Genomic DNA, 24,279 nt, shown 5'->3' on the forward strand with positions numbered 1-24,279 from the left:
ATAAAGTTTAAATTTCTTCAGTATTGAACAACAGAAAAAACAGGCTTTCTTGTCCGAGGTCATTTAAGTGAAAAAGAAAAAGACAGCAGCCACAGCGCTGTAAACAGCGGTAGACTGGTGGGTAATAAGCCAATGAATAATACAGAAAACAGAGATTGGAGACGGAAACTGTTCTTGAAGTACAGAGAGAGAGAGAGATAGAGAGAGCTAGCTGTGCATGGAGTGTGATTTTAATAGTCGTGGAAGCAAAAGAGCAAAATTCATGACGACATTGATCAAATGTGAAGCGCAGTTTGCTTTTGGTTGGAGAGACAAAACCTGCAGCTCAGAATCAGCGCAAAAAGACGTAATCACAGCGCGGACCGGACGCATCAGGATCGCTGAGCTCCGACAGCGTGTCCGTCTGCGGGCCGTCGGGTGAGAAAGCCGAGAAAGACAAAGCTGATTCTGATGCGTCGGTCTGTGTTTACGTCTTTGTGTGGAGTCCGTGTACCTGCTCTCATCTGCTGTTTGGTTGTTGTTGAAATGGTTTTGTGAGCTTTAATCTGAGAATCTGGCGTTTCTGGCAAAACACAGTAATATTTAAAAGTCAGGATTTAATGAATCGATATCGCTTTATTCAAGCTACTCACCTCCCACTTCCACCTGCACTTTCAACTGGACCACGGCCAATCAGAGAGGTCCCGCCCCTTACTATCTCTGATTGGTTTAGTCCACGATAGGGGCATAATGTGTGTCTGTTGCTGACCACAAGGAAGGTTGCCGATTTTTTATTTTTTTTGCTACCCGAACATTTGGTCGCACAGGTGCAACCAAATATTTTTTTTAGTCGCACCACTGAAAAATTTGGTCGCACTCTAGAGCCGTGGTATGGTAATAAATGCTGGATGACTGGTGAAAATGTCTGTACTGCAACTCAGCGTTTTAGCTGATGTCTATGTAGTTTGATTAGATCAGATCAGAGTCGATACGATGTAGCAGGAACCCCGTCGTCGGAGTTAAGGACCGAGCAGTAAAACAGCATTTTGTGCGGCACTGTGAAAGGATGTTAATGTTTTTATAATTTCCTGTTTCTTGTGAAGCTGCTGGAAACTTTTTGAGCCAAACCACAGGTTTTTCACTTCATCTCAGTATCTTCTATGTTCGCCCCCACCTTCACCTGTCCACTCTGTGTGGTCTGCAGCCTGTCCAAGGTACCTCGCATCAAGTGACAGCAGGGACAGGCTGCGTCCATCTTTTAACTACAGCTGGTTAACTCTTGGAGGTTTAAAGGGTCAGTTCACCTATTTTTTGTGTGAAAGCTGCTCAGACAGCATGTGCTACGTGTCGTGAATCAGCTGTGTTCACACAAGGAAATGATGCACTTCCTGTTTGGTTGTGAAAAAGATGTGATGATCTTTCCTCTTTTTTCAGCTCTTTCCTGAAGAGTGGACAGATTGAAATCTCTCTGTCTGCAGCAGGATCAGCGAAGGCTTTGGGGAGGCAGCTGCTGCTGCTTACAAAGGTGTGTTTGTCTGCTATCATCTCAGCTGGTTCACATTTCACCTCAAAGTTTTCACCTTTGCTGTTCTTCCTAACCAGCAGACAGAAGAGAGTCGAACATCTGCTGTAGACCTTTTTGTGCTCTGCTGTCTCAGCTCTTTCTGTGAGTTAGCGCTGTCATCATATCAGGTTTTCACTAAACTGTTAGATTATGCTGAACGTATGTATGCAGAATGTGAGTTGATTTATGGAGCAGAGCATTTATACACAGATAACTGCTCAGAGGAGTGGATACAGGTGAGGAATGAAGTAAAACACAGGTGGAAACCAGCTCTCAGGATACAGCAGCACATGCAGTTTTCCATTCAAATGAACTTAAACCTGAATTCAGAGACAGAACTGTGAAAGGTGAGACAGGTGAATGCTGAGGGAACTAAACACAAGAAAAATTAAAGCAGGAACTGAAACTCAGTGACAGACCAAGGATTTTAAAAGGTGCTGTCCATCACAGTGCGAGACATCCTAGAAAGAAGAGCTGGTGACTGGATCCTGGGAGGCTGCTGTGGTCTTAGATTCCCTAGCCACTGAACATTGTTGTCATGTGTTGCATGCTTCTTCTGTATGCTCTTCCAGTATGGCTACAGCCTTGGTGGTACTCTTCTCATATTGCTGCCTTACCACTGAGCGTACACCTTGGATGGTTCAGTTGTTTTTTCCTCCTAGCTTCTGTCTCTCTTGCATACCTCTTCAAGCTGTTGGGCAAGACCGTGAGTCTTTGCTTGGCAGTTTCTAAGGCTTGAGGCATGGGCAGCTTGTTGTACTTTGTAGCAATGATCGGACCCACACAGTGTACTGACGTGTTTTGGGTTTCTTTATTTTTGTTCACCAGTTCGTTCAGGTTAAGGCACAACTCGAGCCAGGAGTTCCTCCGCTGCACACACTTTTCCATCAGTCTCTGCCGTCACTATATATAATGAGAGAGTCATTAGTCTCAGCACACACACCTGTCCCCTATGTGCCCGAGAGCTCACTGCACCACCCATCCACTGCAGCAGGCCAGAGACCACCTCCCTGCCACATACTTCTTAGCAGTCAGAATCAGAATCAGAATACTTTATTCATCCCGAGGGAAATTAAGGGAAGTGTTGGGAAGGTTACTTTTAAAATGTATTCCACTACAGATTACAGATTACATGCCCCAAAATGTATTTTGTAATGTATTCTGTTACGTTACTCAATGAGAGTAACATATTCTGAAAAATTGGATTACTTAATATATTATCATGCTTTTTACAACTACATGAATGTCCTATTGCTGTGATTTATTACTATTACTGAAGGTTACTCTCCACACCAACACCAGCTAGATGTTTAAATCTTAATATAAATGAGTAACAGTAGGTGGACATTAGGTAAGGCTGCACTTTTTGCTGTGATCTCGTGTAGAAAACTATTCCTCGCGTATATAAAACAGGTCCGCGGCTCCGAACCGTAGTAAAGGGACCTCTGACTGATACGTCGGGTTCGTGTCGGCTCGTAGCTGAAAACTAGCTTTGCTTTGTTGTCTGGGTCACTTTGCTAGCGAGAGACAGAGAGAGGCGTTGAAAGGCTCTAACAGAACTTATTGTTTCAGAGGAAACAGGAACACAGTCGAGTCTTAACAGCTTACTTACAACTGGACTACACTGCCCATCAGACTACATTCTTTAGGGCGATGCCTGTAACACTCTGCCTATTGCCTTCATATTAAATAATTTTTTGAATAATAATTAAAAACAAATTTCTTCATGCCATTATGCGGGCTGCAAGTAGAGGTGACATGGGCCGTGAGATTGAGACACAGGCATTAGAGCAGGGGTGGGCAACTCCAGGCCTCGAGGGCCGGTGTCCTGCAGGTTTAGATGTGTCCTTGATCCAACACAGCTGATCCAAATGGCTAAATGACCTCCTCAACTTGTCTTATAGTTCTCCTGAGGCCTGGTAATGAACTAATCATTCCTTAGCTTATGCTTCTTCCTGCTCCTTTTTGAACATGGACGTTATTTGGAGTTGTGGTTGCTCGTTTTCCTTTTGTTTGCTTTGTTCATTTGTCTCTTTTAATTCTATTTTTTTTTATACTTTTTCAACATGTTCAAAATAAAGATTCAATCAAAATCAAAATCATTTGATTCAGGTGTGTTGACCCAGGGTGAGATCTAAAACCTGCAGAACACCGGCCCTCGAGGCCTGGAGTTGCCCACCTCTGCTTTAGAGCCTCTTAATGTGTGTTTTGTTTGGGTTTCCACCGGCGTGGAATTACCAAAAATAGAGAGGGCGTAGCCGAACATATGAAACAGGAAAATACCGCCGTGTAATCCCTTTATTTCAACAAAGTAACTGTATTCTGAATACCACATTTTTAAACGGTAACTATAACGGAATACAGTTACTCATATTCTGTATTTTAAATACGTAACGTCAGTACATGTACTCTGTTACTCCCCAACACTGCTTCTTAGGCACGTCTTTCTTCATCACACCTTTCTGAAGCTCAGATAGTTGGCTAACTTCCCTCCATGCTGCCTTCATCTTGACTTCTAGTCTCCTTCTCTATGGAGGGTACTGCTCCTTGTGGCTGTTCATCTTTTAGACTTAGACTTAGAGACTTAGAGCTTTTTATTCTCATTGTGCAGTTTCTTGCACAGCGAAATTGGGTAGCTAGACCACAAAGGTGCTAAAGCAAGAAGAGAAACCAATACAACGAAGGTGGAAAATAAATAAATAATTAAATAATTAAATAAATAGAATAAAATAAAAAACTGTATATGTATACATATGTGAGTGGAACTATATACATGGTGTATGTGTAGGAAACATTGAAACAGACTGGGACCAAAATAATTGCACATTTTTAGCCAAGCATCTTAGTGACCACTGCTACTATGATGTAGATCAGCTGGTTGGTTTTGGTGATGGTCACAGTAGGGATTGTCTGTGATGATGTAATCTTTTAGTATACCAGAGGGTACTTCACATAGTCTTGGCAGTCTCTCAGGTCAGCTGCTCTCACGTTCAATGCCTTCAATGCACCAGTTGCTCTTGGGGCTTGGTACCCAATCTAGGAGGGTGGGGATGATGATAACTGTCCTCCATCTGATGTCCTGGCTTCCCTTTGCTGTAACATTTGTGTTGTACCTCTTTGATCTCTACTTTTCAGCAGAAAATATTCTATTCTATACTTCAGGGAGCTGTGATGACACCAGAGGATCTCTTAAACACCTTAGATGATTTGGGAGATGGGGAGTTCAAAAAATTCAAGTGGTTCCTACAGCAGGCCGACATCGTTCAAGGCCTCCCAACCATCAAGAAAAGCAGACTAGAGATGACAAACAGGTGGGACACTGTGGACCTGATGGTGCAGACCTACAGACTTCCTGGAGCTGTGAAGGTGACCAGGAAGGTTTTAGAGCGGATCAGCAGGAATGACCTGCTGCTCAGTTTGTCTGCCAGCAGGTCCAGACCAGAAGGTGAGTCACAGGAAGACATAAACAGGAAGTCATTGCAGTCTGACAAAGTTTTGGAGGCAACAGGTAATATTGGTGTAATGTTCATATTCTGTTTGTCTGTCAGTCAGTGTACATTAGCGAAGCTGTGTGTCACTGCTTTGTAGCTGGTGTGTTTGCGGAGGGATCCCAAAAACAGACACGGCAGCGTAAACTCAGTATAACCGAAGCCGAGCTCTTTATTTGGCTGAAAATACCTGAATATAAAACGAGGCAAAGCGAGCTGGGGAAAAAAGCTCAACTAAAACCTAAACTGGGAATAAACTAAGATCAACTATGACGAGAAAACATGAACATTAACATGAATCTGAAAAGGTGCATGTGGAACAATGATGTGAACCCCCGGTGAGCATGAACATGCACCTGAGCAGAAGCACGAAAAAAACCTGAAAGCTGGAGAGCTGTGATAAGAGACAAACAGACAACCCGACACTGAACAGTGGAAGACAGAAGACGTAAAGACACAGAAGGGTAATGAGGCACAGAGAGACACCTGGGGAGACACCGCTGACAAAAATGCACCTAAACACACTGAACATGGAAACGCAAGACTTTCAAAATAAAACAGGAAACATGGAGTGATGTAGATATGATAACAAAAGCTTGACAACATGAAACACGCAGACAAGAACTACATGACAGACTGGGGAGACTGGGGCTGTGTCCCGATTAAGAGACCGCATGCTTGAAGTACGCGCACTACGCGCACTACGTACGGTGCGTACTATAAGTACGAGAAGTGCGGAAGTGAGAGGCTTGTGAAACGGGACGGCCTAGCCTTCGTCGCGCTTTTCAGGTTGCCTAGCAACCATGATACTAACTGCGAGACACGTTACATACAGCTTTGTTTGACAGAAATGAAGGAGAAAAATGTTTTGTTAGTCATTCATTTTTATCATGACATCACTTTGATTAGTTGAGTATCTGAGGCTGAGACCACAGGACTGTAAACATGATTGTTGGGCTTCATGTCTGTGCTGAACAGTCATTTAAGATTAGCTAGTAAACAACAATTAGCTCATGTTGTTCATGAGACTAAAGTCATCTCACTGTGGTAATGTAAATATAATATGGCCAATATTATAGTATTGTCAGATTATTATGAGATATATATCTCGCAGCTTCCTCCGCTGCACACACTTTTCCATCAGTCTCTGCCGTCACTATATATAATGAGAGAGTCATTAGTCTCAGCACACACACCTGTCCCCTATGTGCCCGAGAGCTCACTGCACCACCCATCCACTGCAGCAGGCCAGAGACCACCTCCCTGCCACATACTTCTTAGCAGTGTTGGGAAGGTTACTTTTAAAATGTATTCCACTACAGATTACAGATTACATGCCCCAAAATGTAGCGTTTTGTAACGTATTTTGTTACGTTACTCAATGAGTATTCTGAATACTTTGGATTACTTAATATATTATCATGCTTTCTACAACTACATGAATGTCCCATTGCTGTGATTTATTACTATTACTGAAGGTTACTCTCCACACCAACACCAACCAGATGTTTGAATCTTAATATAAATGAGTAACAGTAGGTGGACATTAGGTAAGGCTGCACTTTTTGCAGTGATCTTGTATAGAAAACTATTCCGAGCATATAGCCCCTTTAGGGCGATGCCTGTAACACTATAATTTTTTGAATAATTATTTTAGAAAATATTTCTTCACGTCATTATGCGGGCTGCAAGTAGAGGTGACAAGGGCCGCGGGATTGAGACCCCGGCATTAGTGCCTCTTAATGCGTTTTTTTTGGGGTAGGTTTCCACCAGCGTGGAATTACCAGAAATACAGAGGGCATAGCCGAACATATGAAACAGGAAATGACCGTCGTGTAATTCCTCTATTTCAACAAAGTAACTGTATTCTGAATACCACCTGTCACGGTACTGGGTTGTGTGACCCAGTTTGTGGGTTTTTAATGTATCATTTTGTATTCACTGGACAGAGGTTTCAGTTTGGCTCATCTAGTTAATTTCCAGGTCAAATCAAATCAAATCAAATCACTTTTATTGTCACATCACATGTGCAGGCACACTGGCACAGCACATGCGAGTGAAATTCTTGTGTGCGAGACACACAAGCAACAGAGATGTGCAAACACAACAACACAAACGAGCAAAATACAAGAATGGCCAACCTAAAACTAATAAATATATGTACAATATATAATAGTGTATGCATTTCTGGATGTGTATACTAAATATTTTCCTACGTGTGTGTGTGTGTGTGTGTGTGTGTGTGTGTGTGTGTGTGTGTATACACATTTTTACAAATTAAATAGTAAAAAAATAAAATAAAATAATAATAATAATAATAATAAAATATATAAAATATACAGAGTTGAATATGTGCAAAACAGTGGCATTACTGTACAGTATGGAGTGCATAATGTTGAAGTTCCAGTAGTGAAGCTGAGGTGTCTATGACGTGTTCAGCAGTCTGATGGCCTGGTGGAAGAAGCTGTCTCTCAGTCTGCTGGTACGGGACCGGATGCTGCAGAACCTCCTTCCTGATGGAAGCAGTCTGAACAGTTTATGGCTGGGGTGACTGGAGTCCTTGATGATCCTCCCCGCTTTCCTCAGGCACCGCTTCCTGTAGATGTCTTGGAGGGAGGGAAGCTCACCTCCAATTATCCGTTCAGAGCACCGCACTACTCGCTGGAGAGCTTTGCAGTTGTAGGCGGTGCTGTTGCCATACCAGGTGGTGATGCATCCAGTGAGGATGTTCTCAATGGCACAGTGATAGAAGGTCCTGAGGATGCGGGGGCTCATGCCGAATCTTTTCAGTCTCCTGAGAAAGAAGAGGCGCTGCTGCGCCTTCTTCACTGTTTTGTTTGTGTGTACTGACCACGTAAGATCCTCAGCCAGATGTACTCCAAGGAACCGGAAGCTGCTCACTCTCTCCACAGCAGCGCCGTTGATGGTGATGGGGGTGTGTACTTCTCTGCACCTCCGGAAGTCCACTATCAACTCCTTTGTCTTTGCGACGTTGAGGGTGAGATGGTTGTCTTGACACCAGTGGGTCAGGGCGCTGACCTCCTCCCTGTAAGCCGTCTCATCACCGTTGGTGATAAGACCCACCACTGTAGTGTCGTCCGCAAACTTCACAATGATGTTGGAGCCGTTAGTGGCTGTGCAGTCGTAGGTGTAGAGGAGAGGGCTCAGTACACACCCCTGTGAAGCACCAGTGTTCAGTGTGATGGGGGATGAGGTGATGCTGCCCAGTCTGACCACCTGGTGTCTGTCAGACAAGAAGCTTGCGGTTTAGTCCTTTGTTTCTTAAATTTCTTTTGCCATCTCCCCCTGTACTCAGTCTCACTGGTTCATGCACCTACCTGTCATGTCTGTGTGGCTCTTGTCAAGTTTGTGTCTTATCTATGTCTCCGTGTTTCCCGTTTTATTTTGAAAGAGTCTGGTGTTCTTTGTTCATTGCATTTAGTTTTACTCTCCCCTGTGTTGTCATCATGTTTCATTCTAGTCAGCTGTGGCCTCATGTGTCTCCACTTCCCCTGATCACCTCATGTGTGTATTTAAGTCCTCAGTCTTCCTGTGTTCGTCGTCGTGCCGTCTGATTCACCCACCCTGTTATTCTAGCTGCACGTCATGATTCTAGCCTGCAAGATTCGGTATCGGACATGTTCATAGTCACTTACTCCAGTCATGTTTTCCTGCACCTTCATGTGCCAGCACTGAGATCTTGTTCATAGTTTTTCATGTTGTGTTCATAGTCAGTTCATAGTACTTCGTTATAGTTCAGTCCTCAGTCCTAGTCTTCGTTCATGGCCCTCGTTCATAGCCTTTCGTTTCTCCCAGTTTAGGTTCTTAGTTTTGTCATTGCCGTAGTTTATTGTTTGTTATTTTGCCTTCTGTATCAGCCCCTAATAAAGGCTCACTTTGAGTTTAGCAAAAGTTTTGCCTCCTGTGTCTGTGTCCGCACCTCGGTCCTCCAAACACTCTCCACACGGTCAGCGGCTACCGTGACACCACCTTTTTAAATGGTAACTGTAACAGAATACAGTTACTTATATTTTGTGTTTTAAATACGTAACGCCGGTACATGTATTCCATTACTCCCCAACACTGTCAGTACCACATGGAAGATCCTGTCAGGCATCATAGCGGCTAAGGTGAACAGACATATAGCTCAATACATGAGTGGGGCACAGAAGGGGATTGGCAAGAATACCAGAGGTGCCAAACACCAGCTACTAGTAGCACTGCCTGGACTGGTTACAAGAAGGCCTATGACCCTAATAGCTGTCAACAGAAACTCCATGGCGTATGGGTGTGGCGTATGCTGCTCGGAAAGCTGCAACCACCAAGTACCTGCAGAGGGTCAGGCAACTCCTGAGGACTCAGCTGAACGGTAACAACAAGATCCGGGCTATCAACACCTACGCCCTCCCCCCTGCTGGGATAAAAAGTTGACCACAGGAGGAGATAGAAGCCACTTACATACAGACGATGAAGCTCCGGACCATGCATGGGGGGTTTCACCCCAAGTCCAGCACCCTGAGGCTGTACGCTAAGTGGAAGGAAGGAGGCCGGGGACTTGTAAGTGTCAGTAACACAGTCCAGGATGAGACAACAAACATCCATGATTACATCAGGAAGATGGCCCCAACCGACCGTGCGATCAGTTAATACCTCAGGCAGCAGAAACCCAAAAAAGAGGAGGAACCATCATGGAAGGACAGGCCCCTGAATGGTATGTACCACCGGCAGATAAAAGAGGTGGCTGACATCCAGAAATCCTACCAGCAGCTGGACAAAGCTGGACTGAACAAGCTCTGAGCACAAGAGCCATAGAGGCTGGGGTCTATCACACCAGGCAAGACCCCAGGTGCAGGCTGTGTAAAGGTGCCCCTGAGACAATCCAGCACATAACAGCAATGGTGCTAGATGCTAACACATGGCGGATCACTCAGTGATATCTGGCCTTACAGATACCACCTTCCTGGTTGAGAACCATGGCCTCTGACCTGAGGGTGATGATTCTCATTTGAGATGTTTCACACTCAGAAACCACCCCAGTACAAGCTGAAGGTTATTGCTCAATGAAACCACCAAAACCACATCTCCAAAGGTGGATTCTGTTAATCTGGACGTAGCGTTTTCAGTGGGAGAAACGTTTCGTCACTCATCCAAGTGACTTCTTCAGTCTCAGCTGACTGCAGGTTTCTTATATACACCACATTTGCATAATGACGGAAACCAGCCCACTGAAGGAACAATGGGCGGTGAGGTCAGTTCCTTCAACATGATTATGCAAATTCTCATGACCATTTATCAACAACCACTGATCAACAACCACTGATCAAAAACCACTGATCAATGGTCGTTGGTCTCCATTTGACGCAATGCATTATCAGGGACACAACACTGTCAGCAGCTTTTCGCAGTCATCCTTTCAAGCTGGTTCTGAAGACTAGGGGACTGTCTAGCCTGCTCACACTTTTAAAAATAAACCATGAACCTGCTTGAATAACTTTTTATCTATATATTCAGAGTGGAATTTATTTTTATTGAGTCATTATGGCTAAAGTAGAGCTTCTAAGGCAGTTATAAATGTATTTCTGTGAGTGTCTTCAGTCAAACATTAACTTCCAATTATGAAAGTTATAATGTTTCCTGAAGAAATGCATGAAGCATTATCTTGAGACAATATTTCACCCTGAAATCCATGTGTTTCTAACATTAACATGGGTATTTGTAGACACAGGTTTATAATTTGTTACTTGTTTGATACAGATGTGGTGGTTCCAGTACCAGAGCCTCGCCCCATCATGTTTTACAAGCAGATGCTTCAATCAAACTTCCAGGACAAGTTCATGTGCGCACAAGAAGGGTGGACAGAAGATAAATTGCATCTAACTGATATCTACACAGAGCTGTACATCACAGCTGGATATGATGTACATATCAACACACAGCATGAGGTCCGGCAGATTGAGAAAGTATGGAAGCCAGCAGAGCCAGAGAAACCTATTAGACCCACAGACATGTTCAAACATCCTTCAGGAGACTACAGACCCATCAAAACAGTGATGACCAATGGAATCGCAGGAATTGGAAAAACTTTCCTTGTTCACAAGTTTGTTTTGGACTGGGCTGAACAAAGGTCCAATCAAGATGTGCATCTGATTTTCCCCTTCACCTTCCGTCAGCTGAATCCTCTGAAGGGAGAAAAGTTCAGTTTGGCAGAGCTCATTCATGAATGCATCCCAGAAACTGTAGGCATCCCACAGGAGGCTCTTAATTACATCTTTACAGATGTTCAGTCATCAGGAATCACCAACTATGACAAGAGTAAATTCAAACTTCTGTTTGTGTTTGATGGGCTGGATGAGAGCCGCCTTCATCTCGACCTTCATTCTGAAGACATTCGCTCTGTCGATGTAACAAAGGCAACTAAAACAGATGTCCTGCTGAGGAAACTCATCAATGGGAAACTGCTACGCTCTGCTCGCATCTGGGTAACCACACGGCCTGCAGCGGCCAATCAGATCCCTCGAGAGTTTATCAGCAGTACAACAGAGGTCAGGGGGTTCACAGACCCACAGAAAGAGGAGTACTTCAGGAAGAGAGTCAAAGGTAAGGAGGAGGCTGACAAACTCATCTCCCATATCGTGACATCACGAAGCCTCCACATCATGTGCCACATCCCAGTCTTCTGCTGGATCACTGCAACAGTTCTGGAGGATGTGTTGAAAACCAGAGAGGGAGGAGAGCTGCCCAAGACTCTGACTGAGATGTACGCAGAGTTCCTGATGTTTCAGATTGATCGGACAAAAGAAAAGTATGGCCCAGAGAAGAGCATTCAATACATTAAGTCATTAGCAAAACTGGCCTTTGAGCAGCTGGAAAAGGGCAACCTGATCTTCTATGAGAAGGATCTGAGAGAGAGCGGCATTGATTTCAGTGAAGCCTCGGTGTGCTCAGGAGTGTTCACAGAGATCTTCAAAGAAGATCGAGGAAGGAAAGGGAAAGACAAGATGTTCAGCTTCGTCCATTTGAGCGTTCAGGAGTTTCTGGCTGCTCTTTATGTGAGGATGTCGCTTATAAATAGCAACAAAAATGTGATGCTTTCACCACAGCCCTCAATGCGCAATCTTCAACTGCTTTTAAGTAAAACATCTTCAAAGAAGATCCACAGGATTTCGATTGACAGGGCCTTACAGAGTCCAAACGGACACCTGGACTTGTTCCTTCGCTTCCTCTTGGGTCTTTCACTGCAGACCAATCAGGATAAACTACAGAGCCTACTGAAAAAAACAGACTGTCGGTCAAAAACCAACCAGAAAACAATCCAGTATATCAAGGAGAAGCTCAGTGAGAATCTGTCTCCAGAGAGAAACATTAATCTTCTCCACTGCCTGAATGAACTAAATGATCGTTCTTTAATAGAGGAAATCCAACAGTATCTAAGTTCAGGAAGCCTCTCCACATATGAACTTTCTCCAGCTCAGTGGTCAGCTTTGGTCTTCATCTTACTGTCATCAGAAGAACATCTGCATGTTTTTGACCTGAAGAAATATTCTGCTTCTGCTTCAGAAGAAGCTTTTTTGAGGCTTTTGCCAGTGGTCAAAGCCTCCACCAAAGCTCTGTAGGTGCACAGATAACCAGATATTGCAATGGCATCACAGGTGCTAGTTTTTGTTAAATTATTTAAATTATGTAAAACTAATAGTCATCATATCTCATGAGGAAATTTGTTCAAACAATAATATAATTATTCATTTTATAATTACTACAGTAGTTTTTTATAGCATATAAACAGCATCACTATTTCCTCTACAGATTGAGTGGCTGTAATCTGTCAGAGAGAAGCTGTGAAGCTTTGTCTTCAGTTCTCAGTTCCCAGTCCTCCAATCTGAGAGAACTGGACTTGAGTAACAACAGTTTGCAGGGATTGGGTCTGAAGTTGCTCTCTGCAATACTGGAGACTCCTCACTGTACACTACAGAGCCTCAGGTAAGCTGAAATGTTGTATTATAATGCTGCAGTGGATTATGTTCCATGTTTATCATTTATCATCATTGTTTGTTTATACTTTAACTCATAAACACAACTGTATAGGAATTAATGCTGTCTGACTGCAAACAGGTGGACAGTGGTTTGTATCATATCTATCTAATAGACTCCAGTTTGTGCATGTAAATGGAGAGTCCTCTTCACACACTGAGGTTAATTATGGAGTTCCACAGGGTTCAGTGCTAGGACCAATTCTGTTTACATTATACATGCTTCCCTTAGGCAGCATCATTAGAAGACATAGCATACATTTACACTGCTATGCAGATGACACCCAGCTCTATCTGTCCATGAAGCCAGATAACACACACCAATTAGTTAAACTGCAGGAATGTCTTAAAGACATAAAGACCTGGATGGCCGCTAACTTTCTGCTTCTTAATTCAGATCAAACTGAGGTTATTGTACTCGGCCCTGAAAATCTTAGAAATATGGTATCTAATCAGATTCTTACTCTGGATGGCATTACCTTGGCCTCCAGTAACGCTGTGAGGAACCTTGGAGTCATTTTTGACCAGGACATGTCCTTCAACGCACATATTAAACAAATATGTAAGACTGCGTTCTTCCATTTGCACAACATCTCTAAAGTTAGAAATATCCTGTCTCAGAGTGACGCTGAAAAACTAGTTCATGCATTTATTACTTCCAGGCTGGACGACTGTAATTCATTATTATCAGGATGTCCTAAAAACTCCCTGAAAAGCCTTCAGCTAATCCAAAATGCTGCAGCAAGAGTCCTGACAGGGACTAGAAAGAGAGAGCAGATTTCTCCTGTTTTGGCTTCCTGTTAAGTCCAGAATTGAATTCAAAATCCTGCTCCTCACATACAAGGTCTTAAATAATCAGGCCCCATCTTATCTTAATGACCTTGTAGTACCATATCACCCTATTAGAGCACTTCGCTCTCGCTCTGCAGGCCTACTTGTTGTTCCTAGAGTATTTAAAAGTAGAATGGGAGGCAGAGCCTTCAGTTTTCAGACCCCTCTTCTGTGGAACCAGCTTCCAGTTTGGATTCAGGAGACAGACACTATCTCTACTTTCAGGATTAGGCTTAAAACTTTCCTTTTTGCTAAAGCATATAGTTAGGGCTGGACCAGGTGACCCTGAATCCTCCCTTAGTTATGCTGCAATAGACATGGGCTGCCGGGGGATTCCCATGATGCATTGAGTTTTTCCTTCCAGTCACCTTTCTCACTTACTATGTATTAACAGACCTCTCTGCATTGAATCATATCTGTTATTAACCTCTGTCTCTCTTCCACAGCATGTCTTTATCCTGTCTTCCTTCTCTCACCCCAACCGGTCGCAGCAGATGGCCGCCCCTCCCTGAGCCTGGTTCTGCCGGAGGTTTCTTCCTGTTAAAAGGGAGTTTTTCCTTCCCACTGTTGCCAAAGTGCTTGCTCATAGGGGGTCATATGATTGTTGGGTTTTTCTCTGTATCTATGAAGCGCCTTGAGGCGACTTATGTTGTGATTTGGCGCTATATAAATAAAATTGAATTGAATTGAATTGAATTAAATGCAAGTATATTTATTGCTGTTCGTTGCTTTCTGTCAGGTTGAATCAAACCAATCTCACAGCAAAATGCTGCCAGGACTTCTCACTATTTCTCAACTCCCAGTTCTCCAGTCTGAGAGACCTGGACCTGAGTAACAATGACCTGAAGGATTCAGGAGTGAGTCTACTCTCTGCTGGAATGGTTCATCATCACTTTAACCTACAGACGCTCAGGTCAGATCACATTGTGAAATATCTGTATAGTGCTCTGTTGCACTATTTGTACTTACCTTGATTATAAAAACTAAGGCTACAAGAAATTTTGTTTTTTTCATCAGGTTGAATCAAACTGGTCTTACAGAGAAATGCTGCCACCAATTGTCGTTGGTACTCAGCTCCCAGGTGTTAAGTCTGAGAATGCTGGACGTGAGTAACAACGATCTGCGCGATTTAGGCGTGATGCTACTCTCTGCTGGACTGAAGGATTCTGACTGTGCACTAGAGACTCTCAAGTAAGAAGATTACCCCTTGCAAACAGGAGGAAACTGTCATTGTTTTTATATATTGCTCCAGAACTATGTTTGGCAAAATCGGCTCATTTTGTTACTCTAAAACAGTACAAGAGTTGACTTCAGCCTTCACAATACCTTCTAAGATTATTTGAGAAGATTGTTTTAAAATATAGCTCTAATCCATTCACTAATAACTGTGGCAAAGGACATCTAACCCCTAACTGCTAACTATTTTCTTTGTAAGTTTGCATCTTTGCAAACTTTCAATACCTATGAGAGTGCTTTGGTTAACCACTAAATTGCCTTGCTGAGTCACAGCAGTTACAGTAGCTCTTCCATGCTTTGTTGCTTTGTTATTTGTCACTTCTTTTTTACTCCTGGGATTTTCATTTTTTTGTTATTTTAGAGTCCAGTGTTTACACACAAGACTAAATTACGGTACTGAGCATGTCAGTGATACTACATGGAACAGCACTTGTTATCATTGACGAGCTACAGAGGAGACAACTGGGCTGAGAGATGAGTTAGCTCCGGAGCTGGTGATGAGAGAGATGAGGAAATATAAGCTGACCATTCCACTGTCATTATGTGATGTCCTTGGACAATATGAAGGATGACCTCAGAGAACTTATTAAGACCCAGAAAATACTAAATGTTAAGTATGATGGGTTTCACAGAAAGGTTTTTAGGAGGGATGTCGATTTGAATAGTAAGAGGAAACATGTAGAAAGTGCACTGAAGACATCCTATGTCAGATTTCACCTGGATTAACAAGGTCTGTGTCAGGTGCAGAGGAACTAGGATACATTGACGAGAAGTGGAACAAGAATCCATAAGTGAACAAGGGATGAGAATGGGGACCTGTTGGAATGGAAAGTAATTCCAGCTCAAAGGGTTACATGAAGTGGATGTGGATCCTATGGACACCCATTCTTTGACACCCAACATTTGGACCAATGGCAAAACAACTGGTAGTTTAGTGTTCCTTAGAGATTGATGATGTACAACACAAGTGCTACGGCAAGGGGGTGCCATCAGGTCGTCATCATCCCCACCCTCCTAGATTGGGTGACATTCTTGAGATGCTTGGCTACAACTTGAACAGCCAAAATCAAGATAGCACAGAAGTTCGTGGCAGAAAGTTGTGATTAAGAAATGGGTGACTAAGAAGCACAGAAAGCTGGCCATACCTGAGGCCTTGGGAACTGCTAAGCAAAGACTCACAGCTACCCATTTGAAGAGGTATATGAGAACGTTGGAAGCCAGGAGAATAAACCAACTGTTCTCCACTGATGTGTAGTGTCAATGGCAGGAAAACAATTTGAGAGCAGCCCCACCAAAGTTGGAGACTGAGGAATACTAGAAGACCATATGGGAGAAGACTCAACTTATAACAACAATGTTCAATGGCTAGTGGATCTAAGAGCAGACCATATCAATCTCCCTGAACAGGATCCAGTAACCATCACAGTGGGAGACATCCAAGAAAGAGTCTCAAGTATGAAGAGATGGACAGTACCAGCCCTTGACATGACACTAACAGCATTCCACATGTGTCTAGCAGCACAAATATACCTGCTGCTAATGGATGAGACACACCCAGAATGGCTAACTGATAGCCCTAATCCTCAAGGATTATCAGGAGGGAAAAGTCCCATCCCGCCTCAGCTCCTGTACTAGAATTATATAAGATCAACAGGAACCTTAGGCCACCTTCAAGCAAATTACACCACAAAGTGAGAGATTTACCAAAGAGATGCTTTGTCCTTACTGCTGTTATGCATAGGCCTGAACCACCTCAGCCAGATCGTTGACAAGAGAGGCTACGGATACCGACTACAGAATGGAGCAATTGTTAGCCACCTCCTCTCTTTGGATGACATCAAGCTGAATGCCAGGACTGGAGAAGACATCGACTGATTCATACCACTAGGATGTAGAGCAGCGACATCAGAATGTCATTTAGATTAGAGAAGTGTAGTCGGATAGTAACAAAGAGAGGGAAGGTAGTCAGAAGTGAGGAGATTACATTACCAGATAGTAAGGACAGTCACAAGTACCTGGGGCACCACAGGCAAATTGGAACCGTGAAGAGGTCTCTAGGAAAGCTGCAACCACCAAGTACCTGCAGAGGGTCAGGCAAGTCCTGAGGAGTCAGCTGAATGTAACTAAGAAGTTAAGGAAGTCCAGACACTTTTCTTTCCAAGCTCCTTAGACTACGATGACCTGGAGGACTGAGAACCTTCACAGACACAAGAGGAAAAAGAACAGTAGCCATCATGGAAAAACAGCACAGAGGCACTAATCATGGCAGCACAGGAATAACCTCTGAGCACACTGACAACACCAGGCAAGACCCCAGGTGGAGGCTATGTAAAGATACCCCTGAGACAATCCAGCACATAACAGCAGGGTATGAGATGCAAAGGGAGTGCATACATGGAACGCCATAACCAAGTCGCTGGTATAGCATATAGGAACATCTGTGTCGAGTATGGCCTGGACGTCCCGAGGTTGAATCGGGATATGCCCCCTAGAGTGGTTGAGAATGACTGAGCTGAGATCCTGTGGGACGTCCAGAGACAGACAAAAGGGTGACAGCTATCCAACGGGACACAGTAGTTGTTAATACATTTAGCTATAATGAGTCATACATAACAAATTTCCCACGTGTGGGACTAATAAAGGTTATCCTATAGCAACATTAGGGAGGAACATGAGAAGCTGAGAGACGAGCTGGAGAAGATGTGGAGGGTGAAGGTAACAGTGGTCCCAGTGGTAATCAGAGCATTAGGTGCAGGGACCCCCAAGCTAGGTGAGTGGCTCCAGCAGATCCAGGAACAACATCTGAGATCTCTGTCCAGAAAAGCATAGCCCTAGGAACAACAAAATAAAGCAAAACAATGCTCCCTCACCCTGCTCACTGCTCAGTTAACACACAATGACACACCTGAGTATTTACTCAGGCTACAATAACTTTGGACACTTGATTCAGTAAAAGCACTGCGCACATCATGTTCTTTCCTCCCCACGCTCTCATAACCTGTATATATTTCTTAATTTCAAATGTGTATTCTATATCTGTATTTAGTTATTGTACAGGGTGGGCATTTATATGGATACACCGTAATAACATGGGAATGGTTGGTGATATTAAAGTCCTGTTTGTGGCACATTAGTATATGTGAGGGGGCAAACTCCTCAAGATGGGTGGTGACCATGGTGGCCATTTAGAAGTCGGCCATCTTGGATACAACTTTTGTTTTTTCAATAGGAAGAGGGCCATGTGACACATCAAACTTATTGGTAATGTCACAAGAACAACAATGGTGTGCTTGGTTTCAACGTAACTTTATTCTTTCATGAGTTATTTACAAGTTTCTGACCACTTATAAAATGTGTTCAATGTGCTGCCGATTGTGTTGGATTGTCAATGCAACCCTCTTCTCCCACTCTGCACACACTGATAGCAACACCGCAGGAGAAATGCCAGCACAGCCATCCAGTATCCGTAGTTTCAGGTGCTGCACATCTCGTATCTTCACACCATAGACAATTGCCTTCAGATGACCCCAAAGATAAAAGTCTAAGGGGGTCAGATCGGGAGACCTTGGGGGCCATTCAACTGGCCCATGACGACCAATCCACTTTCCAGGAAACTGTTCATCTAGGAATGCTCAGACCTGGCACCCATAATGTGGTGGTGCACCATCTTGCTGGAAAAACTCAGGGAACGTGCCAGCTTCAGTGCATAAAGAGGGAAACACATCATCATGTAGCAATTTCAAATATCCAGTGGCCTTGAGGTTTCCATTGATGAAGAATGGACCCACTATCATTGTACCCCATATACCACACCAAACCATCACTTTTGTTGTTCCAGCAGTCTTGGAGGGATCCATCCAATGTGGGTTAGTGTCAGACCAATAGCGGTGGTTTTGTTTGTTAACTTCACCATTCACATAAAAGTTTGCCTCATCACTGAACAAAATCTTCTGCGTGAACTGAGGGTCCTGTTCCAGTTTTTGTTTTGCCCATTCTGCAAATTCTGTGCGCTGATCTGGGTCATCCTCGCTGAGATGCTGCAGTAGCTGGAGTTTGTAAGGGTTCCATTTGTGAGTAGCTAATATCCGCCAAAGGGATGTTCGACTAATGCCACTCTTAGCAAATCCAACACTGAACCAGTTTCACGAAACTTAGCAAGCAGTTTGCTAACTGTAGCATGGGAGATGGGTGGTCTCGTAGGGTGTCTTGCATTGAAATCTGCTGCAATGACCCGGTTACTGCGTTCACCAGATATCAACACAATTTCGATCCTCACGTGTTAACCTCTTCGACATGTCAATGGCTGTGAACAAAGAGAAACTTGTAAATAACTCATGAAAGAATAAAGTTACGTTGAAACCAAGCACACCATTGTTTTTCTTGTGACATTACCAATAAGTCTGATGTGTCACATGGCCCTCTTCCTATTGAAAAAACAAAAGTTGTATCCAAGATGGCCGACTTCTAAATGGCCACCATGGTCACCACCCATCTTGAGGAGTTTGCCCCCTCACATATACTAATGTGCCACAAACAGGACTTTAATATCACCAACCATTCCCATGTTATTACGGTGTATCCATATAAATGCCCACCCTGTATATTCATGTTGTGTGCATTTATTTTGATATACAATCCACTTATTATATATTATGTAAATATATAGAGAAAAAATCCTATCCTTTAGTTCTGTATTAGCATTTTCACCATTATACTAAGACAAACTCATACACAGATACTCCTTTCATTATTTTTTATATTTTTAAGTTGCAACAAAATAACGATTGAAAAATAAAAGCTAAGATAGTGTGTGTGTGTGTGTGTGTGTGTGTGTGTGTGTGTGTGTGTGTGTGTCTGTCTGTCTCCAGGCTGTCAGGCTGCCAGATCACAGAGGAGTGCTGTACTTCTCTGGCCTCATCTCTGAATTCTAATCCTTCCCATCTGAGAGAGCTGGATCTGAGCTACAATCACCCAGGAGACTCAGGAGTGAAGCTTCTTTCTGCTGGGCTGAAGGATCCTCAGTGGAGACTTGAAACTCTCTGGTATGAACAGCACACTGGCAGGCTGACGCCTTTCAACTCTGCTCCAACAGTGCAGACTGACAGTAAACTGATGAGCTGAGTCCCTGTCCTCACTCATTACATTAATTTCAGTCATGTTTTCAACACTGCTGCAAAATAACTGAGAAGGTTAGTTATCAGCTTACATAGTTACTCACTACCTCGGTACTTGGTATTATTATTAATAACAATAATAATAATAATAGTACATTCTATTTAAGAAAGCGCCTTTCAAAACACTCAAGGACACTGTACACAAGCAATAACAGGAACAAACATAATAAGGATAAAACGTTGAGCAAATAAATAAAATAAATTAAAGTAGCAGGATGGACAAATGTATGTGGAATAGGCTAATGTGAACAGGTGAGTTTTGAGTCTGGATTTAAAAAGAGGGAGGGAAGTGATGTTTCTTATCTCAGGAGGAAGGGATGATGGGGGCCCCACGGTGGCTAGCTGGGGGAAGGGACGGAAAGAGAAAGAGAGGAGGAGGATGTGAGACATGGAGAAGGGATGGTGAGCTGAACCAGGTCAGAGAGGTATGAAGGCGAGAGATGATGGATAGCCTTGAACGTGTACAAAAGTATCTTGAAATTGATGTGGTATTTAACTGGAAGTCAGTGAAGCTGCTGCAGAGCAGGAGTGATGTGGTGCATAGAAGGAGTCCTGGTGATGATACGAGCAGCAGAGTTCTGGACACGCTGAAGCTGATGGATAGATTTTTGACTAAGATCAAAAACTCTCCTCTCCTCTGTCTTCATTATTCTCAATGCAAATGACTTTACTTCCCAGCAGCAGTAACACCAAGATACTTACTGTTACTGACAGAAGTCCAGCAGTCTCCTGTCGGGCGACGTGTTTGGCTACAGCTAAAGCTAAAGGCTTGTGTTTTTCTCCTTTTCAGTTTCATGCAGCTGATGAATTTTTGACATTATTGTGCTTCTTGTTGGAGACTTGTGAAATGCATCTTGAGAGGCAACTTGCAACACCTTTGTAAAGCCTGTGTCCTCAACAATATTAATAGATCTGCAGTTTGTTGCAATTCACTTGGTAATTGTGTCAGTCAGTTTGTCCGAGGTAGACTTACTGAGTTCCCGACGCTCTATGAGGGGACACGCTAGCCAAAGTGCTAGCAGCATCTCTGACTAATGTAAGCTCCGCGTTAATGTTTTAATGGTAAATGGCCTGTATTTGTATAGCGCTTTTACTAGTCCCCTCTAGGGACCCCAAAGCGCTTTACACACCCAGTCATCCACACATTCACACACTGGTGGAGGCAGCTACAGTTGTAGCCACAGCTGCCCTGGGGCAGACTGACAGAAGCGAGGCTGCCATATTGCACCATCGGCCCTTCTGGCCACCACCAGTAGGCAACGGGTGAAGTGTCTTGCCCAAGGACACAACGACCGAGACTGTCCGAGCCGGGGCTCGAACCGGCAACCTTCCGATTACGAGGCGAACTCCCAACTCTTGAGCCACGATCGCCCTAAGCTGAGAATATATAAAGTATTGTGCACAATGTGCACAATACTTTATGTCGGTCGACTGCTCCGTCTTGTTGCTTTTTATACTCAAATTTCCCACAAGAGGGCCAGTGTGCTGTTTGTCATCATCCATATTGATTTGGTTGGTTCTGCTGCCCGTCACTACCAGATCTACTGCACATGTGCAAAGGTAACTCTACTTGGACAAACTGCCCCAAATGCGCTGACAGAGACATTTCAGGGATTTTGAGTCATTCAGCGCTGCAGATGTGTTAATTGCGTTAAAAATTTTAATCGGATTAATCGTGACGAATCCACGTTGATTTTGACAACCCTAATATTAATCAGACTTTGTTTCTTCCTCCAGGCTGGAACATTGTGGAGAGCAGAGGCTGAGACCCGGTCTAAAGAAGTGTGAGTGTGTGTTCACTTATTTAAATCAGAAATGTGTGTGTGTGCATTCATTCTCAGTCTGACTGGAGATCCAAACAATAAACTCCTTAACTTTTCCTCTTATTAACAGTCAGCGTGTGAATAAAGCAGCACGTAAAAGCTTCAGACGATAAAGCGTTTGCTGTTTCCTCTCTCCATCAGATTTCTGTGCACTTGTACCGGACACAAATACATTACACAGAAACCTCAAACTATCTGACAACAACAGGAAGCTGACACGTGTGATGGAAGAGCAGCCATATCCCTTTCACTCAGAGAGGTTTCACTCCTTTGTGCAAATGGTGTGTACCAGTGGACTGACTGGTCGCTGTTACTGGGAGGTGGAGTGGGAAGGAGTGATTGACATAGCAGTGAGTTACAGAGAAAACAGAAACACTTTCCAGAGGGTTCGGTTTGGAGACAATAACTACTCGTGGAGTCTAAGGTGCTCTCATGTTGGGTTCTATGCAATGCACAATAACAGAGGAACACGCGTCTCCTCCTCCTCTGTCCTCGACAGAATAGCAGTGTACGTGGACTGGCCTGCTGGCATGCTGTCCTTCTACAGAATCTCCTCTGACTCACTGATCCACCTCCACACCTTCAACACCACATTCACTGAACCTGTGTATCCTGGGTTCTGGTTGTCCAATCACTCCTCGGTGTCTCTGTGTTCTCTGTAGCAGGGAGATCCTCCAGTGAGGACACGCACTGACACACATGAACAGATGTTTATTATTCTTTTCTCGTCTGGTAGTTTAGACCGATCCGAGTCTGGTTAAGTCCTCAGACATCGGAGAAAGCCCTGGCTTGCACTGAACACTTGTCGGCACTTGGTGGCGCCACAGCGAATGTAATCGCTAGAATGGACCGGATGGATGGACTGATGGTGAATAATACAGACGACCTGTGACATTCTGCATCATAAACATGTTCATTTCATCAGATTACTGGCCTGCTTCTGTGGTTCTGAGTTTAGATGTAAATGTGCATTAAACTACAAATCACATAACGGCTGACACAGTGTTGTACGGATGTTTCTTTTCTTTCATTCTGATCTTCAGATTTAGACTCAATCATCGAACTGAAGCTCAGATTAATTTTTCTGCATAAACTGCATCTTTTAAGTGATTTTCTTTTGACTGTGCATTTTGTGCATCTCTAAATCTTATCACTAGAGAATAAAGCAAACTTCACAGACAGTTAACAGGAGAAAGGAAGCGAGTCACGCCTGATGTGTGATTTCTGTCTAGTTCAAATCGAGAGTTCACGCTGGACCTTATCTCTGGTGACCTGAAACTTTCCTGCTGCTGACCCCATGTGGCGACACAGTTTTGTGTTATACACATGAGGACAGTCCAGAGAAAAACAGCTCTTTATTACAGAGGCTCAAAAATGAATAAGACTCATTTCCAGTGACGGTGAAATTAAATCTGGCTCAGCTGTCGGTTCCTGTTCCTCTTACTGCTGAGAAGATGATCCAACCGCCACAAGATTGGTTCAGATCTCTAGATTCATGTATGTCCAAATTCCTTTGGAAAAATAAACCCCCACGTATAAGCTTAAAAACACTACAAAAGACCAAGGATAAAGGAGGACTAGAACTGCCTAACTTTCAGCACTACTTCTTAGCCAACAGGCTTCAGTTTATCTCAGGATGGCTAAAACACACCCTCTTAGATGAACCTTGGCTAGATGTAGAACAAGCACTCTGCAATAATCTAGAGATCTCAGACCTACCATTTATCAGCTCAAACATCCAACGACATGAATGCTTTAAAAGCATCAACATCAGCTCTTCTCTGACAGCATGGTGGGAGTTTCTAAAATTGACGGCGTCTTCATTAATCCCATGCAAACGTACACCTATCTGGAACAACCCTGACATATTACAAAACAATAATATGATAAACTTTTCAGATTGGAGTGATAAAGGAATCAAATATTTAGAACATATACTAGAAGTAAAAAAGAAATTTAAACCGGGTCAAGTTGAACTACAAACACCACCAAGTGTGGTTCAATTTCTTACTCTTAAACCCCCCAAATTACTATCCAAAATATACAGAATGCTTTCTAAAACAGATGAATCAATATCACTTCCTATTGCAAAATGGGAAGCGGATTTATCAGTTAACTTAGACCTAAACTTCTGGTCTCAGATTTGCTTAAAAACCT

At 43.4% G+C, this 24,279-nt stretch overlaps 1 protein-coding gene across 2 annotated transcripts; it reads left to right on the forward strand.

The window, feature by feature from the left end:
* The first annotated feature begins 1,404 nt into the window (after nt 1–1,404).
* LOC113023451 (NACHT, LRR and PYD domains-containing protein 3-like) lies at nt 1,405–23,120 on the forward strand. Of its 2 annotated transcripts, XM_080302274.1 has the most exons (8): nt 1,405–1,504; nt 10,786–12,640; nt 12,835–13,008; nt 14,629–14,802; nt 14,907–15,080; nt 19,994–20,167; nt 22,037–22,083; nt 22,264–23,120. In XM_080302274.1, the coding sequence occupies exons 2-8, from the start codon at nt 10,821–10,823 to the stop codon at nt 22,782–22,784; spliced, it is 3,084 nt and encodes a 1,027-aa protein (XP_080158400.1). In that variant the 5' UTR covers nt 1,405–1,504; nt 10,786–10,820; the 3' UTR covers nt 22,785–23,120. The 2 variants fall into 2 exon arrangements, with proteins under 2 accessions (XP_080158400.1, XP_080158399.1); XM_080302273.1 differs by lacking the exon at nt 1,405–1,504 and having other exon boundaries at nt 10,722–12,640.
* Nucleotides 23,121–24,279: the final 1,159 nt, after the last annotated feature.

This window comes from Astatotilapia calliptera, chromosome 6 (genome assembly GCF_964374335.1).
Source record: "Astatotilapia calliptera chromosome 6, fAstCal68.1, whole genome shotgun sequence".
Lineage (NCBI taxonomy): Eukaryota > Metazoa > Chordata > Actinopteri > Cichliformes > Cichlidae > Astatotilapia > Astatotilapia calliptera.